The 20,487-nt window shown below is 52.4% G+C and overlaps 7 protein-coding genes across 7 annotated transcripts; 4 read left to right on the top strand and 3 right to left on the bottom strand.

Moving 5' to 3' along the window:
* Positions 1-471: 471 nt before the first annotated feature.
* NCS54_00764800 (Carrier domain-containing protein) lies at positions 472-8,265 on the top strand (the record flags this gene model as incomplete). Its single annotated transcript, XM_053153063.1, has 5 exons — positions 472-1,199; positions 1,255-5,980; positions 6,060-6,344; positions 6,417-6,832; positions 6,885-8,265. 5 exons carry the CDS (start codon positions 472-474, stop codon positions 8,263-8,265), a joined length of 7,536 nt encoding a protein of 2,511 aa, XP_053009038.1.
* Positions 8,266-9,054: 789 nt separating this feature from the next.
* NCS54_00764700 (PKS-ER domain-containing protein) lies at positions 9,055-10,101 on the top strand (the record flags this gene model as incomplete). The annotated part of the gene is made up of 1 exon (XM_053153062.1): positions 9,055-10,101. One exon carries the CDS (start codon positions 9,055-9,057, stop codon positions 10,099-10,101), a length of 1,047 nt encoding a protein of 348 aa, XP_053009037.1.
* Positions 10,102-10,229: 128 nt separating this feature from the next.
* On the bottom strand, positions 10,230-11,374 carry NCS54_00764600 (Hypothetical protein; the record flags this gene model as incomplete). The annotated part of the gene is made up of 4 exons (XM_053153061.1): positions 10,230-10,325; positions 10,375-10,616; positions 10,668-11,149; positions 11,199-11,374. The coding sequence occupies 4 exons, from the start codon at positions 11,372-11,374 to the stop codon at positions 10,230-10,232; spliced, it is 996 nt and encodes a 331-aa protein (XP_053009036.1).
* Positions 11,375-12,156: 782 nt separating this feature from the next.
* Positions 12,157-13,332, top strand: NCS54_00764500 (Protein kinase domain-containing protein; the record flags this gene model as incomplete). The annotated part of the gene is made up of 3 exons (XM_053153060.1): positions 12,157-12,180; positions 12,215-12,800; positions 12,860-13,332. 3 exons carry the CDS (start codon positions 12,157-12,159, stop codon positions 13,330-13,332), a joined length of 1,083 nt encoding a protein of 360 aa, XP_053009035.1.
* A 460-nt stretch (positions 13,333-13,792) lies between these two features.
* On the bottom strand, positions 13,793-15,169 carry NCS54_00764400 (Zn(2)-C6 fungal-type domain-containing protein; the record flags this gene model as incomplete). The annotated part of the gene is made up of 1 exon (XM_053153059.1): positions 13,793-15,169. The coding sequence occupies one exon, from the start codon at positions 15,167-15,169 to the stop codon at positions 13,793-13,795; it is 1,377 nt and encodes a 458-aa protein (XP_053009034.1).
* Positions 15,170-16,036: 867 nt separating this feature from the next.
* On the bottom strand, positions 16,037-17,627 carry NCS54_00764300 (Zn(2)-C6 fungal-type domain-containing protein; the record flags this gene model as incomplete). Its single annotated transcript, XM_053153058.1, has 5 exons — positions 16,037-16,447; positions 16,502-16,506; positions 16,998-17,146; positions 17,258-17,419; positions 17,498-17,627. The coding sequence occupies 5 exons, from the start codon at positions 17,625-17,627 to the stop codon at positions 16,321-16,323; spliced, it is 573 nt and encodes a 190-aa protein (XP_053009033.1). The 3' UTR covers positions 16,037-16,320.
* A 705-nt stretch (positions 17,628-18,332) lies between these two features.
* Positions 18,333-20,384, top strand: NCS54_00764200 (Amidase domain-containing protein; the record flags this gene model as incomplete). Its single annotated transcript, XM_053153057.1, has 1 exon — positions 18,333-20,384. The coding sequence occupies one exon, from the start codon at positions 18,333-18,335 to the stop codon at positions 20,382-20,384; it is 2,052 nt and encodes a 683-aa protein (XP_053009032.1).
* Between the last annotated feature and the right edge of the window lie 103 nt (positions 20,385-20,487).

Here is a 20,487-nt window from a genome sequence, read left to right as displayed (position 1 = left end):
AGTCTACCTTCCTGTTTCAGCTGTCAAGATAGTATCAAATGTCATGTTTGCAATGTCCCTTGGCGCATCGAAGCGAGGGCGGAACCCGACCTTGAGGTTGGCCAAGCCACGGAAACTCCGTTCTCTCGAACGACGCATGATTATTCTGGGATGGTGAGAGAGGTTCCGACAAACGCAACGATTTGCGGATTCCGTTTCTTGGGAATTTCCACATTGAACGAAGAAGGGAGACAGACTCAGGGCTGGGATCTAAGCATACACTGTGTTCCTTTAGTCGACCGAGATACATACCAACGAAAGCTATAAGCTTCTGGTATCCTCCAGACTTCAGAGGGAATTCCACTCAGTTAGCTCCAAGCAGCTTCTCTAAGACTTCTTCATCATACACCTTTCAAACTTAGAATTCATTCTTCCTTCGCAGGACCGGAGAATTGTCATTATCATAACACTCCACAGCTTGACACCTACATCATGACGACCGACGCCCAGAATGTGACTGCTACGAATGGCACACGCACCAACGGTGCCAACGGTACCAACAGTACCAACGGTACTAATGGTGCCAACGGCCACACCAATGGCAATGGAGTCAACGGCAACAGTGTCAATGGCACAAAAGGCACTAACGGCGTGCATACCAACGGTAGTTCGACAAATGGAACTCATGTCAACAGGGCAGACAACATACCCAGAGGCTCTGGTCCGGTCTCAATCGCCATCTGCGGCATGGCGTGCCGTCTTCCTGGAGGCCTCCACACTCCTGAACAGCTATGGGAGTTCCTTGTGGCCAAGGGAGATGCTCGCACACGCGTTCCCGAGTCTAGATATAACGTCGATGCGTACTATTCTCCCCACGTCAAGCCTGGATCAGTCAAGTCTGAGTACGGCTACTTCCTTGACGAGAGCATCAACTTGGGCAGCTTGGATGGATCGTTCTTCAACCTGGGCCGGACTGAGGCAGAACGCGCCGATCCCCACCAGAGGCAGATGCTAGAGGTTGTTCGGGAGGCTATCGACGATGCAGGTGAGACAAACCTCAGAGGGGGCCTGGTAGGTTGCTACATGGGTAGCTTCGGTGAGGATTGGATCGAGATGTGGGCAAAGGAGCCGCAGCAGTGGGGAATGCACCGTGTTGGAGGTTACGGAGACTTTCTCCTGTCGAATCGTATCTCGTATGAGATGGATCTTCATGGACCCAGGTGTTTATATCCCGATATCCTTCTCTATCCTTCATGTGTACTAACTGAGAACCAGTATGACGGTCCGCACTGGATGCTCCGCCGCTCTTGTATGTCTCCATGAAGCATGTGTCGCTATTCAGCGAGGCGACTGTTCTTCCGCCATTGTTGGAGGTGCCAACCTCATCTTGGCCCCCAACATGACCACTGCCATGACTGAGCAGGGTGTCCTTTCTCCCGATGGCTCTTGCAAGAGTTTCTCGGCTGATGCTGATGGTTACGGCCGCGGTGAGGCCATTACGGCCATCTACATCAAGCCTCTGGAGGCAGCCTTGAGAGACAACAACCCAATCCGAGCTGTCATTCGGGCAACTGCCACAAACCACGACGGCAAAACACCAGGTCTGACTCATCCCAATACTTTGAGCCATGAGTCAATGATGAGAAAGGCATATAAGGACGCCGGCTTTGATGTCTCGCAGACAGGATTCGTCGAGTGTCATGGGACAGGCACTCCTGTCGGTGATCCCATCGAGGCCAATGCCGTCGCACGAGTCTTTGGTGGCAAGGGTGTCCATATTGGATCAGTCAAACCCAATCTCGGTCACTCAGAGGGAGCGTCTGGTCTCACCTCGCTTCTCAAGGTTGTCATGGCTCTTCAGCACCGTATCATTCCACCCAACATCAAGTTCAACACCCCAAACCCAAACATTCCTTTTGAGACTAGGAAGTTGACTGTTCCTGTCGAGCCTACTCCTTGGCCTGAGGATCGATACGAGAGAGCTAGCGTCAACTCTTTCGGCATCGGAGGTGCTAATGCCCACGTTATCATTGACTCTGCCCGAAGCTTCAATGTTGAGACCAAGACCAAGAATACTTCGCGCACACCTCAACTTCTTGTCTACTCCGCTAATTCGGCTGATTCTCTCAAGAGAATGGCTGAAGGTTATAAGGAGTTCCTTGGCCGTCACCCCGAGAGTCTTGGGGATCTGGCATACACCCTTGCCAATCGTCGTCAGCATCTTACGCACCGAGCCTTCGTGGTGGCTTCCCGAGAGAGAGCTGGTCTCGTCTCTCCCACTTCACGAATTGGTCAGACACCTAGTGTCGTCATGGTCTTCACTGGTCAGGGAGCCCAATGGCCTCTGATGGCCAAGGAGATGCTATACACCAACGACACCTTTAGGGGTACCATCCGATCTCTTGACGAGCACCTTCGGTCTATCCCTGGTGGTCCGGACTGGGGTCTTGAGGAGGAATTGCTGAAGCCCCCTAGGTCCAGCAGGGTGGAAACTGCACAGCTTTCTCAACCCGCCTGCACCGCCATCCAGCTGGCCATGATCGACGCCCTCGCTACCATTGGCATCAGACCCAAGGCTGTAGTTGGTCACTCTAGTGGTGAGATTGCTGCTGCTTATGCCGCCGGTGCTCTGACTGCCCAGGAGGCAATCACCGCAGCATGGCTCAGAGGTGATGTCACACTCCAACAAAAGAGAAAGGGTGCCATGGCAGCCATTGGACTGGGTTGGGATGAGGTTGAGACATTCCTTGTTCCCGGAGTTGTCAGGGCGTGTGAGAACTCTCCCAAGAGTGTCACCTTGTCTGGAGACACCAACAAGCTCGAGATGGTTGTCGCTGAAATCCACAAGGCCTATCCTGATGCCCTCGCCAGAATGCTCAAGGTCGACAAGGCTTACCACTCTTATCACATGGCAGAGATTGGCGGCGAGTATAACTCACGAATGAAGGAACACAAGGTCCTTGGCCGCGCCCCTACCAACTGTTCTTTCTTCAGCAGCGTCACCGGCAAACTCCTCGACACCAAGGCCTCTCTCGGACCCAAGTACTGGCAGACCAACCTTGAGTCTCCAGTCATGTTCTCCACTGCAGTTACCAGCATTCTCGACAACCCCATCGGCAAGAACATCTTCTTCCTCGAGATTGGCCCTCACTCTGCTCTGTCGGGCCCACTCCGACAGATTGCAGCCGACAAGTCGATGACAGTGCCTTATGCTGCTGCCATGATTCGTAAGCAGAATTGCATCGAGTCATTCCTGACAGCTGTCGGAAAACTCTTCTGTCAGAACGTTCCCGTCGACTTTGCGGCTCTTGTGCCTGATGGTGCCTGCTTGCCTGACCTCCCGAGATACCCTTGGAACCATGAGGAGAGCTACTGGTACGAGTCAAGGATCTCCAAGGAGTGGCGTCATCGTGGACATCCATACCACGATCTTCTCGGCTTCCGTGTGGCAGAGAGCACTGATATGGAGCCCACCTGGCGTAACCTCCTCCACTTGGACAATGTCCCTTGGGTTCGAGATCACATCATCGGAGAGAACGCAGTCTTCCCCTTTGCCGGTTACGTTGCCATGGTTGGCGAGGCAATCCGACAAACCACGGGCGTCCAGGAAGCCTATGCCCTCCGCCATGTTCTTGTCAACTCAGCACTGCTACTAACTGAGGGTCATCCTGTCGAAGTGATGACAACCTTCCGCCCTTATCGTCTGACAGACTCACTCGACAGCTCCTGGTGGGAGTTTACCATTGCTTCGCACAATGGCCACGCCTGGACGAAGCACTGTACCGGCCAGGTCAAGGCCGTATCAGAGAGCCCGGAGGAGAGCCAGGCTCAAGAGCCCCTGCCCCGAAGGTTGGGCTCACGCAAGTGCTATGAGACGATGCACAAGGCTGGCCTCTGCTATGGCCGTCAGTTCCAGCGCCTCGAAGACATTTCGTCAGGAACATTGCAACAGGTCGCCGCGGCCAAGGTTCTCAACAACAAGGTTGGCGATGAGGCCAACTATCATCTTCACCCTGTCATCGTCGATGCTTGCTTGCAGCTACTCAGTGTCGCCGCCACAAAGGGCTTCACTACCAAGCCTGTCATGTCCGTCCCCACCACCATTGAGAAGCTTGACATCTACCGTTCTGTCGGAGGCATTAGCCTTGACGTTTCGGCTACCATGAGCCGCTTTGGATCGATCGCGGGCGAAGGCAAGGGAGTTGCGGATGGACAGACAGTCCTGAAAATGGCCGGAGTACGACTCGCTGCTCTAGAGGACGGCAGTGCCGGAGAAGGGCGAACCGACCAAGCCACTACTCGATACGAATGGGGTCCTCATTTGGACTTTATGGATGCTGCGACTCTCATGAAGCCTGATGTCGATCGAGCTAGATACACGCCGGAGCTCGAGGAGATGACTCGTCTTTGCCTGCTGTACTCAAACAGGCAACTGGCTGGAGCCGAGACAACTGTACCGCACATGCAAAGGTACCGAGAATGGATTCACGACCAGCTTCGTTCCACAGAGAGCTCTACGTTTGGAGATGGAACAGACGAGGACATCATGGAGAGGATTACCGATCTTACCCAGGAACTGTCTACAACTGCCGCCGCCGACGTTGCCAATGCCATGTTCAAGATCTGCTCCGACATCAATGGAATCTTTGACGGACAGATCGACGCTATGGAAGTGATCCTCGCTGGAGATACTCTTTCCAAGGTCTTTGCATTCCGAGACTACTTTGACCGGTCCACGTTCCTTCGTCACCTGGCACACAGCAAGCCCAGCCTCAAGGTTCTTGAGGTCGGAGCCGGCACTGGCGCTCCGACAGTCGACGCCTGGACGGATCTCAGCTTCCCGGACGGCCGCATCTACTATTCGGAATACACCATCACGGACGTCAGCTCTAGTTTGCTACTTGACAACAAGGAGCGAACCAAGGGTCTCGCCAACATCCGCCATGCTGTTCTGAATCTTGGCCAGGACCCCGCCGAGCAGGACTTCAAGGAAGGTGACTACGATCTCGTTATTGCGACCAATGCCGTTCATGCTACAAAGTCCGTCTCCGAGACCCTAAAGAGTATCAGGAAGCTTCTTCGACCCAACGGCAGGCTCTTGTTGCAGGAACTGAGTCCCTCGTCCAAGTGGCCCAACTACATCTTCGGTGTCTTGAAGTGGTGGTGGTGTGGTGCCGCCGATGGCCGTGTCCAGCAGCCGTACGTCTCTACTGAGGCATGGAAGGCCGCACTCGTCGCCGCAGGGTTCAATGAGACAGCCGTTGCTCCGGGCTCAGACACGCCTCTCCAAGAGAACACAATCATCATTGCCAAGCCTCTCGTTGAAAAGAAGACTGTCGGTCAGGAAGTGACCCTCCTTTGCCCTTCTGACGACAGCTCTGCGCAACAACTCACTGAGCTTCTGACCAAACAAGGTCATGTTGTCAACCAGTGCAGCCCTGACGAGATTCCCGCTCCAGGTCAAGAGGTGCTCGTTCTCCTGGAAAGGGACGAGCCGTTCTTCGAGAATATCACTACCATCCAGTTTGAGAACTTCAAGAAGCTCGTCGATGGAGCTGGCGATGCTGGCATCTTCTGGGTCACCCGTCCCAGTCAGACGCAGTGTGTCAGCCCTGCCTACGCTCAGGTTGTCGGTGCTGCCCGTACAATCCGCAGCGAAATGGCTGTTAACTTTGCAACATGCGAGGTAGACGATATTGATACCTCTCTTGAACAAATCGCAAGTGTCTTTACCAGATTCTTGGCTCGAGATAACGAACGGTGCGAGTGGCTTCACCCTGACTACGAGTACGCGATTAAGGACGGCATGGTCCATATTGGACGATACTACCCTTTCTCGCTGAGTCAAGAGTTGTTGACGACCAACCCAACTGAGCCCATTGTTCTCGATAGCAAGAAGCCTGGTCTTCTCAATGCTCTAACTTGGTCTCGTCGAGTGGCGAAGCCCCTTCTAGGTGATGATGTGGAGGTTGATGTGTATGCCGGCGGCCTCAACTTCAGAGTAAGTAACTCCTCTAAGAGCAGGATATTACATAGATGTTACAGGACTAAGGCCACTAACCATTCTACCCTAAAATTAGGATGTTCTCAGTGCCAATGGTATCATCGATATTCCTGAGGAGGGGTTCGGTCTAGAGGCAACGGGAGTTGTCACTCGTCTCGGCCCCGACGTCAAAGACCTGCGTGTGGGCGACCGCGTTATCCTCTTCAGCAGGGGTTCCTTCTCCACTTCCATCATTACTTCAGAGAAGCTCTGCGAGGTTATTCCCGATGAGCTGAGCTTTGAGGAGGGCGCAACAATGCCTTGCGTTTACGCCACAGCCATCTACTCCCTGATCGACATTGGCGGCCTCAAACGTGGACAGGTATGTGCTTGATATTGGGTTACCTAAGACTCACCATTTATTACCGCCATCTTATACTAACCTTTACCTTAGTCTGTTCTCATCCACAGTGCCTGTGGTGGTGTAGGCATTGCGGCCATCCAAGTCGCCCGCATGCTTGGAGCCGAGATCTACGTCACAGTCGGCAGCGAGGTCAAGATCAACTATCTCATGGACACCTTTGGTATCCCGCGCAACAGGATCTTCAATTCTCGCAACGACACCTTTGTCGAAGGAGTCTTCCGAGAGACTGGTGGTGTTGGAGTTGACCTCGTCCTCAACTCGCTCTCAGGCGAGCTACTTCACGCAACTTGGCGATGTGTTGCAGAGTTTGGCAAGATGGTTGAGATTGGCAAGCGAGACCTCTTAGGCTCTGGAAAGCTTGACATGGACGTCTTCATGGCCAACCGAAGCTACTGCTGTGTCGATATGGACCAGATGTGCTCCAAGAGGCGATCCATCTGCAAAGAGTGAGTTCATTGTTCCCATAAGGAATTAGAGCTATGACTAACGATTGTCCAGACTTCTCAAGGCTGTTGTTCGTTATTACAAGGAAGGTCACATTGTTCCTATCAACCCGAACAAGGTCTTCGATGCCGACGCGGTGCAGGATGCTTTCCGCTACATGCAACGAGGTCTGCACATCGGCAAGATCGTCATCTCGATCCGCGAGTCAGACGGTACGCTCAAGTTTGACAGCGACAGCGCTACCAGGCCAAAGGTGGTTGAGCTTGACGAGTCAGCCTCTTATCTTTTGATCGGAGGCTTGGGTGGCATTGGACGCTCGGTATCGCGATGGATGGTTGAGCATGGTGCTCGCCACCTTGTCTACCTTTCACGAAGCGCTGGATCACGTCCTGGCGAGCAAGCCATTGTTCATGAGCTTGAGAGTATGGGCTGCCAAGTTCAGCTGATTCAAGGAAGTGTCTCCGTCCTGGAGGACGTCAACAGAGCCATCGAGGCCGCTCCAAAGCTGAAGGGCGTTTTGCAAATGTCCATGGTTCTTCGAGACAGTGCCGTATCTCGCATGTCTTATGAAGATTGGACAACTGCTGTTGAGCCCAAGATCAAGGGTACTTGGAACCTTCACAAGGCCACTGTGTCCGCTGGCTGCGAGTTGGACTTTTTCCTCCTCTTTTCTTCCATCTCGGGCATCATCGGACAACCAGGTCAGGCCAACTATGCCAGTGCCAGCGCATTCCTGGACAGCTTTGTTCAGTACCGCGCCGACCTAGGCCTCCCCGCCTCTACCGTTGACATTGGCGATGTCACTGATATTGGTGTCATCTCTGGCGACGACGGCCTCAAGCGTGTCATGAAGCTGACGGGAGCCTACGGAATCAACGAGCAGGAACTCCTGGACGCCATCGCCATGTCGATGACCTTCCCCGCTGTTCCTCCTCCTCCCAGCATGCGTGGCCCAGCCTCGACTTTTGTGACTCACAACAACTTTGTTGTTGGTCTTGCTTCAGCTACTCCTCTCGAGAGTGCAGACAACCGGTCCATTTGGCGTAAGGACATGCGAATGGCCATGTACCACAACACCAGTCTTGGAGCCAACGCGCGTTCCGGCTCGTCCAACGATAGTCTGAATGCCTTCCTTGGTAGTGTGCGCCGTGATGCGGGAAGACTGAGAGAGAGAGCCACTGCCGCCACTCTTGCAAGGGAGATTGGAAAGAAGTTGCTCAGTCTTATCATGAAGCCCGAGGAGGACTTGGTAACTTCAACGCCTTTGGCTAATCTGGGCATGGACTCACTGGTCGCTATCGAGATGAGAACTTGGTGGAGGCAAACTTTTGGGTTTGACATTAGTGTGTTGGAGATAATGGGCATGGCCAGCCTAGACGCCCTTGGCGCACATGCTGCGGCGGGCATGTTGAAGGCTTTGGAAGATGGGCAGTGAGAGATGGATGTTGGTCAAATGGGTTCGCAGAGATTGGTTTTGCTTGTACTGTTTGAACTTGGTGTCTTCATGATTTTATTTCCTCTCTTGAATTGTATTTACCAAGACAGTCAACTCCCGTTTCGCCTGGCTTCCTGGCCCCGTGCCTCTCTCTTCACAATACTTGCCTCAATGTGTGCATCATGATTTTGCCTGACCGTAGCTGTTATTCTTGTTCACCGTAACGTGCTTCCGCTAACAGTTTCGCAACACCCCAGCTGTATTTCTGGGAAGCTCTGGCTGACAGTGGACCGACTACGACTTGGCAAGACACCAGTCACTGGAAATAATCACTTGATGGCCGAATGTTACCCAACGACACGTCAAAGATGAGCCCTCCACTGACGAAGAGTAAAAAAAGACAGCACACGTCGCACCACAGCGCCTCCATCGCTTAAAGAAAAACATTCAGGGAACCAACAAAGGCGACGTATGTGACGCGTTGTGCTCATAAGCTCAACAGGCCACCCCCAACCACGGGATCCGGAACCCGGTCCAGGATTGGTCGATCCATCACACGTTTGATCGAGATTTTAGCGAATCCGAGTCGCTGTGCGAATTTTAATGAGCATGCTTGCGTTTTGAGTTGGCTTGGATGGCACCACTTTATTTCACGCCACCTTGTCCGTCATTTGTTCAAAGGATGATAAAACCACGGTGAAGCATCGACACATAACAACATGCTTCTGTAAAGTCATCTCGTTGAGATCGTTTCATCATTGTAAACAGAACTCTACAGATTCGTTCATCATGACTACACCCACTGAGCTTCCGCCAACCATGCGAGCCGCCCAATGGCGCTCCATCGCTGGTGGCATTGAAAAGAACCTCACACTGAACGCTGAGGCCAAACTACCAAAGAACGCCCATTCCCTACCAAAAGACCACACTCTTGTCAAGGTTGCCTACGCGTCCCTGAACCATCTCGACTACAAGCCAGCCGAGATGCCATTGGGCAGCACCTTCATCAAGAAACCCGCCACTCCTGGGCTGGACTTTTCCGGCACTGTTGTTGCCACCTCGCTGTCCGATCTCAAGCCTGGTCAGCGTGTTTTTGGAAGAACTGAGCCCCCAGTAGGTGGAACCTTAGCAGAGTACGTCGAAGTCAGAAAGGCGGGTGTTGCACCTGTTCCTGACGGTGTATCTCTGAGAGATGCCGCCTGTGTGGGCATCTGCGGCACAGCACCTCTTCAATCCTTTGCTCCGTACCTAGAACCCGGAAATAAGGTCCTCATCAATGGCGGCAGCGGTGGCGTTGGTGTCTTTGCCATCCAGATCGCCAAAGCTTTGGGCTGTTCTCAGGTCACCGCCGTCTGCTCAGGTGTCAACGCGGACCTATGCCGAAACCTTGGTGCTGACGAAGTGATTGACTACAAAGCCGAAGATATCGTCACGGCACTCAAGCGAACCGGTCACCAATACGACCATATCCTGGATACCATCTTTGCCAAGCCTGAGCTGTATTGGCAATGTCACCACTACCTCAAACCCCAGGGGACGTATGTAGCTGTTGGCCTGCCGCCCCAATTCAAGACTTTCAAGACACTATTCGCCATTCACGTACTCCCCAAGTGGCTCGGAGGCGGCCAGCGAAAGTTCGTTTTCCACTCAGTGAGTGCAAACACAAAGGATTTCGGGCAAGTTGCACAGTGGATCGAGGAGGGCAAGGTCAAGCCAGTCATTGAGGAGGAGTACAGTTTGGAGGACGCTGCCAAAGCATATGCAAAGCTGAAGTCGGGGACCGCCAAGGGGAAGTTAGTTATCCGTGTGTGTGGTGAGCCTACATCGTCAGAATGAGTCCTTCTGTGCTTGGAAGGGCACAACGGACGGGGTTGAGGAACGCTAGGGACGCGGGCAAATGATGTTTTAATAGCTAATACCCAGTTTTCTTCTCTTATTTAAAGCAATGAGATTTTCGTACACGCCTACAAGTTCCATTGCCCTCCCCATGCAGCCTCTGCCACACGCTTTGCCATGAGCCGATGAATCCTCTTTCCCGGGTGTAAGATATCATACCACAACTACAACGAGTCAGTGGCCAAATATTCCATCTCTCAAATGATGACTTACACATTTCTCTCCTCTCCGATCAGTACAATGGTTATTACGCGATCCTAAGGACTCGGGGTCAAGCATAGCGTTCATATAGATATCCCATATTTGCACAACAGAGGCCTTGGAGTCAGGATGGTCCTGCCTGAAACGATCTATATGCTCAAGAAGAAAATCATTCCACACCCTGATAGCATAGGTAAGCGTCACGTACTTCTTTCCCGGCTTCCTCGGCTGGAATATAGGCAAGAATTCAAGTGCTATGTTTCTGATTAGTATGCCCGTCTAGAACACGTGTAGGTATAACTCACGAGGCACTTCCAAGAAGACAAATTGCCGAAGCCCCAGTTTGTGTAATTCATGAGTAAACTCGAATAGTCGCTTCACAGTTGCTTTCATGAGTTTTTTTATGCCATTCTCGGTAAAAGACAGTCGAACATCGTTGACACCGAACCAGATGGCCGCGACGGCGTTGTCAGCATTCCACGGGGCATAGTCAGGCCTGTGGCCGATGCTCTTGTTGAAATGACCGATCTGATCTTGGAAGCAGTAGGCGTAGTAAGGATTTGGCTTAACCAGGCGAGGGTCCACCACAGCACCAGAGCTTGCGAAGCCATAGGCAAAAGTGAGCGTGTGGTTGAACTCGGCTACCATGTAGCCTATCCAGTTCTTGCCTCCTGTCGACGTCTTGCCCGGCCATCTGGGATTTCCAATCGGGTTCGCTGCATGGGGGCCAGGCTTGCGCCACCTGCTTATGTTATGTTGAGTTCCGATCCTTGAAAACGAATCGCCACTGGTTTCCGTCAGCAGACGAGGACTGATATGTGTGCCTGGGGACGTACAAGATCATCACAAATTGCGGGCTGTCTCTGTTTTGAGAGCCATCGTGAATCGCTTGTCTGGTAGCGCCCGAAACTTTTGCCTCTGCAAGTCCATACGTTCCAATCGAAAGAGGAGTTGTCAAAACGAGAGAGAGTGCCAAGATGATGGAGGTTATACCGGTGGACTGGAACTTCATGGTTGCGAGTTGTGCGGAAACTCGTCAAGATCCTCTTCAACTGAGGTTGCAAAAGTCTAAAACGTGTCCATCTCACCGTCTGAGGCGGTGCATCGTCCTTGGGTGCGGCGACACTTCACGGGGAGACTCTGAATAGACTCAGTGAGCCTGGAGGAACTTCAACTTCGCCACTTGTCATCCGTGCCCTCGACTTTGGGGTATTCCGCCATACTTCGGCTCCATACATGACTACTACGAAAACTCGAGATGAAGTGAGTTTTGGGCCTTGTTTTCGGAAAGGTAACGCCGCTGCCTCGGGCTGTTTGGGAGGATTTGTAGAGTACTGTGTCCGTGGTCACCTGACACTCCATGAATCGTCTGTGATAAGATTTCTGATGTCACGTGCCAGGCCACTCGCTCGGGCGTGCTCCAGAGGTAAGTACCAGCTGGGACTTGCCCCAGACTACGCTACCCTATAGAAGAGAGAAAAGCGTTAATAAATAGATACTTATATAAGAATATTTTTAGGAAAAAAAAAACATTATTAATATTAAATAAGTTACTTAGATATTTAGGATTGTTTTTTAGAATTTTTTTATTAATCTTTATTAACTTCTAAGCTGCGATTACCCTAAAAATTCATACGTACTTATACATGTTTCATGTATATTTTAGGGTCGCCCGTGTTTCTCCTCACGCGCCACCAAGACCCACTAACGCGTTCCTGCCGTCAACAAAGAAGAGATCAGTCATGACAACGCATTCAACCATACGACACATCTCTCGATCGGGTCTGCCCTCCCATGCACGAATGGATCACAGATGGAGTGAGAAGTGCAGAGACTGCAAAGGCTCCTGCAGGAAGCTGAGCGACGCGCCGACAATGCTGAAAAAGAGACCCGACCGACGACGTTAGACGAATACATCAACGCCTGTCATGACCTGGTTTTCACCAAGTTTTCTGTCCAAACGGACAAGAGCTTGAAATCCAAGGGATCGATAACAAACCCGCGAAACAAGTTCTCCCCGACGCGCCTCGAGCCCTGGGTGGACTTTTTGGAAGGGCAGAGGATAACATTCGGCGCCGTCTATTCTACGCTCACCGACGATGACCGATCCTTCGAGAGCCAGGCCTTCCTACGTGGCCTCGACGCCAGAGTATCCCGCAGAGCGATTTCGAACGAGAAGGGCTTGGAGCATTTCCAGCATAATAGTATGGAAGATCTGGTGCGGTCAATCGTGCAGCGACTGACGGAGGAGGAGGCATTCTGCGACGAGTTCAACGTCGGAGACGGCATCATCTTCGAGAACCATCCGAGCGCCATCAGCGACGTCGCTGAAGAGGTCGTTGAGCGACAAGGTCCGCCGGTGACACCGCCGAGAACACCAGGCCCGGACGGACTAGACCGCAGCCAACTTCGCCCAGACCAGATTTGCGTTTATACCAGTGAGTCGGCCGGGGCTGTTTTCTCGCTAACCGGGATAGATCGTAGCATTATCTCATAGTCCTCAGACCATGTCTTCAGGTGTTCCATAGCTTGCCAACGCTCATCCTGCCCGTGTTGGTGAAGCAACTCAAGCGATCACTGGACGAGGCAATGGTTCGCCTAGGCAAGGAAGGGTCGCGGGGAGTGCTATTCCAGCTCACCCTGCTTAAGTACGGCTACACCTTTGTCAGCAAGGGCACTGTGGCGGCGTTCATCGAGGATCTGGAGCATGAGGCGGCAGTGTATCAGCATCTACACAGACTGCAAGGCATCAGTGTGCCCGTCTTCATGGGCGCTATTGACCTTTGCGATCTTGGGAGGACTTATTATTACGACCTGCGGGTTTACATCGTACACCTGTCATTTCTCTCGTGGGGAGGAGACAGCCTAGACTGTGCCGGGAACTTGGGCACGATGAACAAGTCCCTCGAGGGAGAGGTGTTACGCTCCCTCAGAGAATTGCATTTGGAAGGGGTGTGCATCTTGACGTGAGGAAGGCAAACGCACTGATTAACCACGAGACTGGCCGGGTGATGATTATAGGCTTTGAGAAAGCATCTATCCTCGAGAAAACGCGGCGACCGCCTGCGCCAGTGGAGCCAAACAAGCGATCGTGGGGACAGGGGGTGTTGAAGATTGTAAAGCTGTGTCCCAACCGCGCCCTCGGCAGGTTAATGACATACTGGCAGCAAGGTCAATGTTTGCTTCTGTGGCGAGGTAGATTGATGCTGCTTAGATACCCTTGATAGAACTCCTCGATCTCTTAGCGTGCTTAAAGGAGTAGCCCATCTGCCTATTCCCCCCACAGGGACTAACAGTATCGCCTGCCATAGATGCCTAGTGCGATGAAGCCATTCACAATCAGATCCTCGCTCTAGTGCTTCACAATCGCCTCTCGAACCGCTTTTGATGATAAAAAGAAGGGGTATTCTGACTACTATATACATGGTGGCTATAGGATAATGGCCTCCGGGTTCAAGTGTGAAAACATTTCAGTCCAAGTCAAGCTCTCCTCCGGCGTTCTCTTCCAGATGGCTTCCAAAGCCGCAACGACCGAGTTGACGGAAGCAAACCGAATCTCATCATATATAAATGTCGCCATACTGCGAACCGCCCGCTGCTGCTTTGGACATTGGGCATGAGCACCTGCAATGCAAAGAGGTAGGACTGAACAGTTGAGGATCTTGGAGGGCCGTTTGATGCTGGAGATACAGTCCAGACATGATTGAGTATGTTGTTGGACCAATGCGTGATTGGAGGGCAGGCCGCAGATTGCCCGGTAGAGATAAATGAGTGCTGAGTGTTGGAAGATGCGGACGAGGCTGTATGCTTGCGCCGATTCTTTGTCAGACTCTGTCGGTGCTTTCGAACTTGAACCAGGAGAAGGCAGGTCTTCTAGAGCCAGGGGTGCGTATGTCGGCCTCAGAGACACTTCAAAGGTTCGGATTCGTTCGATTGAGAACTCCTGGCGCATCTGTGCCACATCTTCGAGATAGAAGGCCATGCTTGATATCTCCTGAAAGACAGACGAGAGCGAACAATATCCCATTGTGTCTCTCCCCCACCAGACAGGACCCCTGTCGACAACATCCCACAAGGCAGGTGAAAAGGAAGGAGCTTGACCTGTGAGCATAGCTCTGGTGAGATCTGTTGTTGCAAACTCTGATAGGAGCATGTGAAGGGGGTCTTGGCCACTACCCAGGACGGTTTCTATGCCCCCGAGGCGTTGGAGGATGGCTAGCACTCCATCCCGATGACTTGAAGTAGACATCGAGGACTGCGCGCACTCGAGAAAACCGTCATGGAAGTAGAGTAGCAACACGGCAAACAGGAGTGTCTGCAGTGGGCCATCGTCCTTTGCACAATAGTCATTGACCTTTTCACGTAGGGCGGCGAGACATTCCGCGCGCTTGACGTTCATGATGCTGCGACTGTTGCGTCCATCTTGTAGCCACCGGTGTGAGTCGGCTAGGACGCAGGTGGCAAGCAATACGACGCGATGCTCTAAAGCGATGAGGGTCGGAGGTGCGCATGGTTCTGAAGCAGTTGTGAGTAACGGCCAGAAACGGCCGTGGAAGTAGTCGAGTGAGCGCTTCTCGTAGACGGCGAGAGAGGAAGCCAGTTGTTCATCACGACTGGTTACTTGATAGATGGCGGGTACTGTAACAGCTGGTCGCGTGCTCCATCTGATCAACCGGGTATTGTAATCGCAAGAGGCGCCGACTTTGGCGCATCTCGAACAGATGGGTTTGGCTAGGTCGCACTTGATTCGACGTTTCTTGCAGGGCCAGCAAGAGCCTTCGACGACGCGAACTCTTGTCTTGCCCATGGTGTTCTGGGTTTGGGAGGGTGTCGATGCTAAGCCGCTCTGGGATATTGCTTGCAAGGGTGTAAAGGGAGACAGAATGCGGAGTCCAATGCTCGACAATCGGGAACCCCTGGATTTGGATCTTGCTCCGATCGTCTCGTCTGCAGTTGCCACGGATGAACTGATCCGAGTTTGCAAACTTGTGCCCGGATATGGATGAGTGAGGTGCGTAAACGTGGAGGTGGAGATTTAAGAAGGCGAGCGATCCACCTGGCCGGCAGATATAAGATGTCTGGCTCCTGCACAAGCAATCGACGCTGATGTCGGCACCAGCCAGGAGATGTCCCCTGCGAGATATCGCGTCCTCGGGTTGCAAGCATCGATAAGCGTTGGTGCGGCATGGCTGGACCTCCGAGTCCGCGCGGGGAACCTGGGTTGAAAGACGAGACCTTACAGGCTGAGATCTCTAGACCGAGGGATCCACTTGGGAATGGGCAATCGACTTTCCTCTTTGAGCTTAGCGGACGGCCTCGGGCTTGAGCCTGGGGGCCGTGACTCGGGATAACGATGCGGGGGTGGCGGTGGCCAGGATCTCGGCCAACATTGTGAAGACGGGAGTTGGCTTCGTCCGGGTAGCTGACAACTTGGGTTTCCTGATAGAGATGGCCGTTTCATTGGGTCCCTCGGTATTTGAGTTGATGCAGATGGTTCAACTCTATTCTGACCACTTGCCTTGTTTATACACTAGACATCAAACACTTGAATTCCACTACAACCAACACGTTGGATCGAGAACATATTAGCAACCTCTGGGACCAATGGCCCAACTGACAATCTCGGGCTTGGGCCTAGGGACGTGCGAGCTATTTGGACGTTTCCTCCTCCCACTCAAATTAGCAGGGCGCAAATGCCCATCTCCTTCATGACACTGCCACAGTCCCATTGGACATCTGGCTGATCTCCCTGGTATCTCCAACTATTTTGTATAATATCTAGAATTGTTCCGCAATTTCCAATCATACCGTCTCCTTGGGAGAGCGTCTCCTCTAGCAGCTGCTCGAAGAATAGTCTTTGATCTGGATCAGCCACACACCCAGCGACGCATATAGGCCAGCTTATTTGTCGAGGGGAAATTGTGTCCTGGGCCATCTGAATCTCCAGTATCGTCCGGCTCACTGCTCTCCGTATCCTAGTTGATGAGGGACGCGGCAACATCCTCTGGCCGACAAGCTGAAGTTGAACCAACGCTGCAGCGGCAAATATGCGAGTGACACAGCCTTGACCAGATCGCATTCGTGCCTTCCTTTGTGTTAGTAATGAAGAATCATTGGTAAAGAATGACACTTGGCAAACCTCTGCTGAAGTTATGGGAATAGCTTCCATACAATCCTCCAAGTCATCCTCTATGTGTTGCTTTCTCCTTCTGAGTTGCTCTAGTTCAAGCTGGTTTGAGTTGAAGGCCTCGACCGTCCACTCGTTGAGGGCCCCCAGGTCGCCTATGGACTTCATGACCGAGTTATGGCACCCCATTAGACGTACAAGGTCAAAGCTACAACTGGGACCTAGCCATTCCTCATAGGGCAACTTTGGCTTTTGCTGTGTCGCGATGCAGGCTAAAATGTCCATCCATAACAATACCGGAATGTGGAACGAAATCGCTGCTGTGGCTTTGTTTTCGAACAGAAGAGGCAACACTCGGTTTGGTGACTGTGGAAGTTGATGCCGGTCGTGTATTGCGGTACCGATTGAAGCCATAGCACACAAATGTGGTTGCCAATTATTCGTGCTTCCCCGCAGGACCTTTCAGCTGTCAGGAGACTCAGTACTCGAGCTGATGGTTGAATCTCACCTCAAAGCTAATTAGAGCCACGCCACAGGCTATTATCTCGACGAGGTTCTCATCATCAGGCCGAAGCTCATCAGTATTGAAGGAAACGATAAAATCCTGGAGCTGACTCAGGGCGTTGGTGTGAAACTCAAGCTCAAGGTGGTGAGTCTCTGTATCCCCGAGCAGTGCCCGACGGTGTAGCGCTGCGAGACCTAGAGACGCTCGATAAAGGGGCCCGTTTTTGCTCAAGAGCCAAAGGAGCCAACCACGAGACCACTCACCTTTTCCGCAGAATGGGTATTGGTAGGGGAAAACATGGTCGAGATAGTGCATCAAAAGACTGGCTTCATCATACTGCAGGGGTTTTGGAAACGAACAGCCAGAGAGAATGCGGCTTTGCCAGGGTTGCCGGTCTAATGACGAGGTGGTATCTTGACAAGTAACTACAGGTTGTGGAGTAAGTATACATTTATTCATCCTAGGAAAAACAACGACATGCAAGCAGAGCGTATTCCACTCACCTTCAAGGGTGTCAGTGCACTGTTCAGGCTGCGAGGGGGGCCTTGATGCGTGTGGGCTTTGCACTCGTGGCTGTGCATGACCCTGGTTTTTGGCGAGACGACGCTTCTTCTTCTGTTTGAAATTCTTCATGACTGCGCGTTTAATACGTTGTCTTTCCTGCTCTTCCTCCGTCCCTCCATCCATCCATGCTGGCTTCTGGCCATATCCATGGCAGTCTATGTGCCGGCTCGTGCATTGTAGACAGGCTGTTTCTCCTCCGTCACACTTGACATGTCTTAGCTTACATGTCCAGCAGCAATCAGTTTTCCTCGGGCTCGCCATTGTGGAGAATCCAGACGAAGGGTGCTACGGGTTGAGTCGGAGATAGGGAGAGGTGATGCATGGGAGAACAGAGTCGAGGGAGTAGGGACTGCTAACTTGCTGAGTCAGGTGTGCGGTGTAACCAACGCTTCCGAAGTTCGCTTCGAACTTCCAACACAGGATTCGCCACGAACTTCCCGATTAGTATACACATAACTTCGGAGATGATGTTCACACAACGAGCAAGCATGCAAAATGCAACAAATCTGTGGTATTAGCAGAGAATGGACTGGACTGGTTGCTTGTAGGTACACGTGTGGTCAACCAGCTAGAAAGGAAGGTCGAAACGGGCGAGTTTTGCTTCGGAGAGTATGTCGAGCCAGGGTTGTGCATGAACACCACAATTGCCCTTATAAATACCTTGTATTGTCCCGAGAAGAATCTCATCTCTTGCAATCGACACGGCATCAACATCCATTCTTTCTCAAGGCTCGCTTTTGCTTCCACTTCCACACAACTTTGCCTTCCTTCATCATGGACAAGACCACATTCAACCTGCTGGATGCCAGCATCAGCGACCTCAAACAGTTGCTCGGTGCTCGAGTCATCACCAGTGTTGAGCTTGTCTCTCTTTACCTTCATCGCATCGGAAAATATGATTGTCGAGGCCCACGTCTCAATTCGATTTGCGTCCTCAACTCCAATGCCTTTGCTGAAGCCCAAGCCTCGGATGACTACCGCGCTTCTGGAAAGACGCCCCGGCCTCTCGAAGGCATCCCTTTCACGGTGAAGGATAGCTACAGAGTCCAAGGAATGACTGTCGCTGCTGCATCGCCTGCTTTTGCCAACCTTAAAGCATCAGAGGATGCAGCTATTGTGGAGTTGCTCCGCAAGGCCGGTGCGGTTGTCCTAGGAAAGACAAACATGCCCCCAATGGCGGACGGTGGTTGTCAACGCGGACTCTATGGTCGCTCTGAGAGCCCATATAACCAGAAGTACATGTGCACTGCTTATGCTTCTGGTTCCTCCTACGGCTGCGGAGTCGCCACGGCGGCAAGCCTGGCTGCCTTTGGGTTCGCTGGAGAAGCCGTCACGTCAGGCCGCTCTCCAGCATCCAACAATGCGCTGGTGGCCTACACCTCCTCGCGCAGTGTCATTCCTCCTAGGGGATTATGGCCGCTATATCCGACTTGCGATCAGGCCGTCCCGCACACGAAAACCATGACGGACTTGTTCCACGTACTCAATGTTGTCGTTGCAGATGATGCTGCTGCAGGTGACGCGGATTTCTGGCGGTCACAGCCCTATGTGTCACTCCCAAAGGCGAGTGACGTTCGGCCGGACGACTACCTCTCCTTGGCTGATCCGGACGCCCTTCGACACAAACGAATTGCAGTTCCGAAATGCTTCATTGGAGTTGAGGACGCTAGGCCAACGAATGCCTGCTCCGCTGGGGTTAGGGCTCTCTGGGACCGCGCAAGGAAAGACCTCGAGTCCCTAGGGGCGACTGTTCTCGAGACCGACTTTCCTCTCTTTGAGAATTATACTCGACAACACTTCCCTGGCCAGGGAATGAACGTTCCTGGTCTATCTCAGGAATGGGCGGCACGTGAACGCTGTGACATGATTGCTTTGAGCTGGGACAACTTCCTTCGTAGCAATGGGGATGACAAGATACCAAACTTCACCTTTGCTGAGCTTGAGAAGATTCACCCACACATTGCCCCGATGGACGACCCGTCTCGACATACTGAGTCGCAGAATCAGGTCCGCTACGAAGACATGGTGGCTGTTGTGAAACAACGGGGAGAGACCGGTCTTACTGACCTCCCAGGATGCGAGGATGCACTAAAAGCCCTGGAGGCAATGAGGAAGAGGGACTTGGAGGACTGGATGACTGAGAATGAGTATGATGTTGTGGTGTTTCCAACGAACGGCGATGTCGCGTTGGCTGATTCCGATGAGAATTACGAATCGATGCTTGACGCTTTGCGAGACGGAGTCAAATACGCAAATGGCGGTCGATCGCTTAAGCACCTTGGAGTCCCTTGCATTACAGTTCCCATGGGGAATCTAGAGGAGGAGAAGATGCCAGTCGGCCTCTCGTTCTGCGGCAAAGCGTACCAGGATCAAGACCTCTTGAGATATGCGTTTGCTTATGAGACCGTATCGAAGCGCCGGCAAAACCCACCTCTCACACCATCATTGCCCTCAGATCAGATTACGCTCCCGAGAGCGAGTTGTCGACCAGCTTCTCTTGTCAAGCCGATATTGAAGATCGTATCAACCGAGTCAATCAGCGAGGATAGCTCTGAACAGGACGTCCGCTTGGTCACCGTGACTGGAACCTGTCACCTGGCAAGCTCTGGTGAGTCAAGCTCGCTGAGCGTCGTTGTCAATGGGGAGCCATCTTCCCAGGTGTCATGGGAAGGGAACGGATGGACTTGGACAGCTCGTCTTACTCGGCCCAAAGTCAGCGAGAAATACCCGCCACCGGCGAAGGTGCCGAGGGATCAATTTATGGTTGTGTTTGTCGTAAAGGCCGATAACGGTCGGTCAGCAGGCTCGATGATTTTACTAGATTAGATCATAGCATATGTAGTTGTGTTTGTTAGTTGGTGGGCCAGGCAAAGTCGCAAAAACATAGATCCAACAGCCTCCAGCCTTCAAGTCAGTTTCATATAGAGCC

Source organism: Fusarium falciforme, chromosome 6 (genome assembly GCF_026873545.1).
Source record: "Fusarium falciforme chromosome 6, complete sequence".
NCBI lineage: Eukaryota > Fungi > Ascomycota > Sordariomycetes > Hypocreales > Nectriaceae > Fusarium > Fusarium falciforme.
The sequence above is the reverse complement of the archived record's forward strand: the minus strand, read 5'-3'. Positions and strand labels throughout refer to the sequence as shown.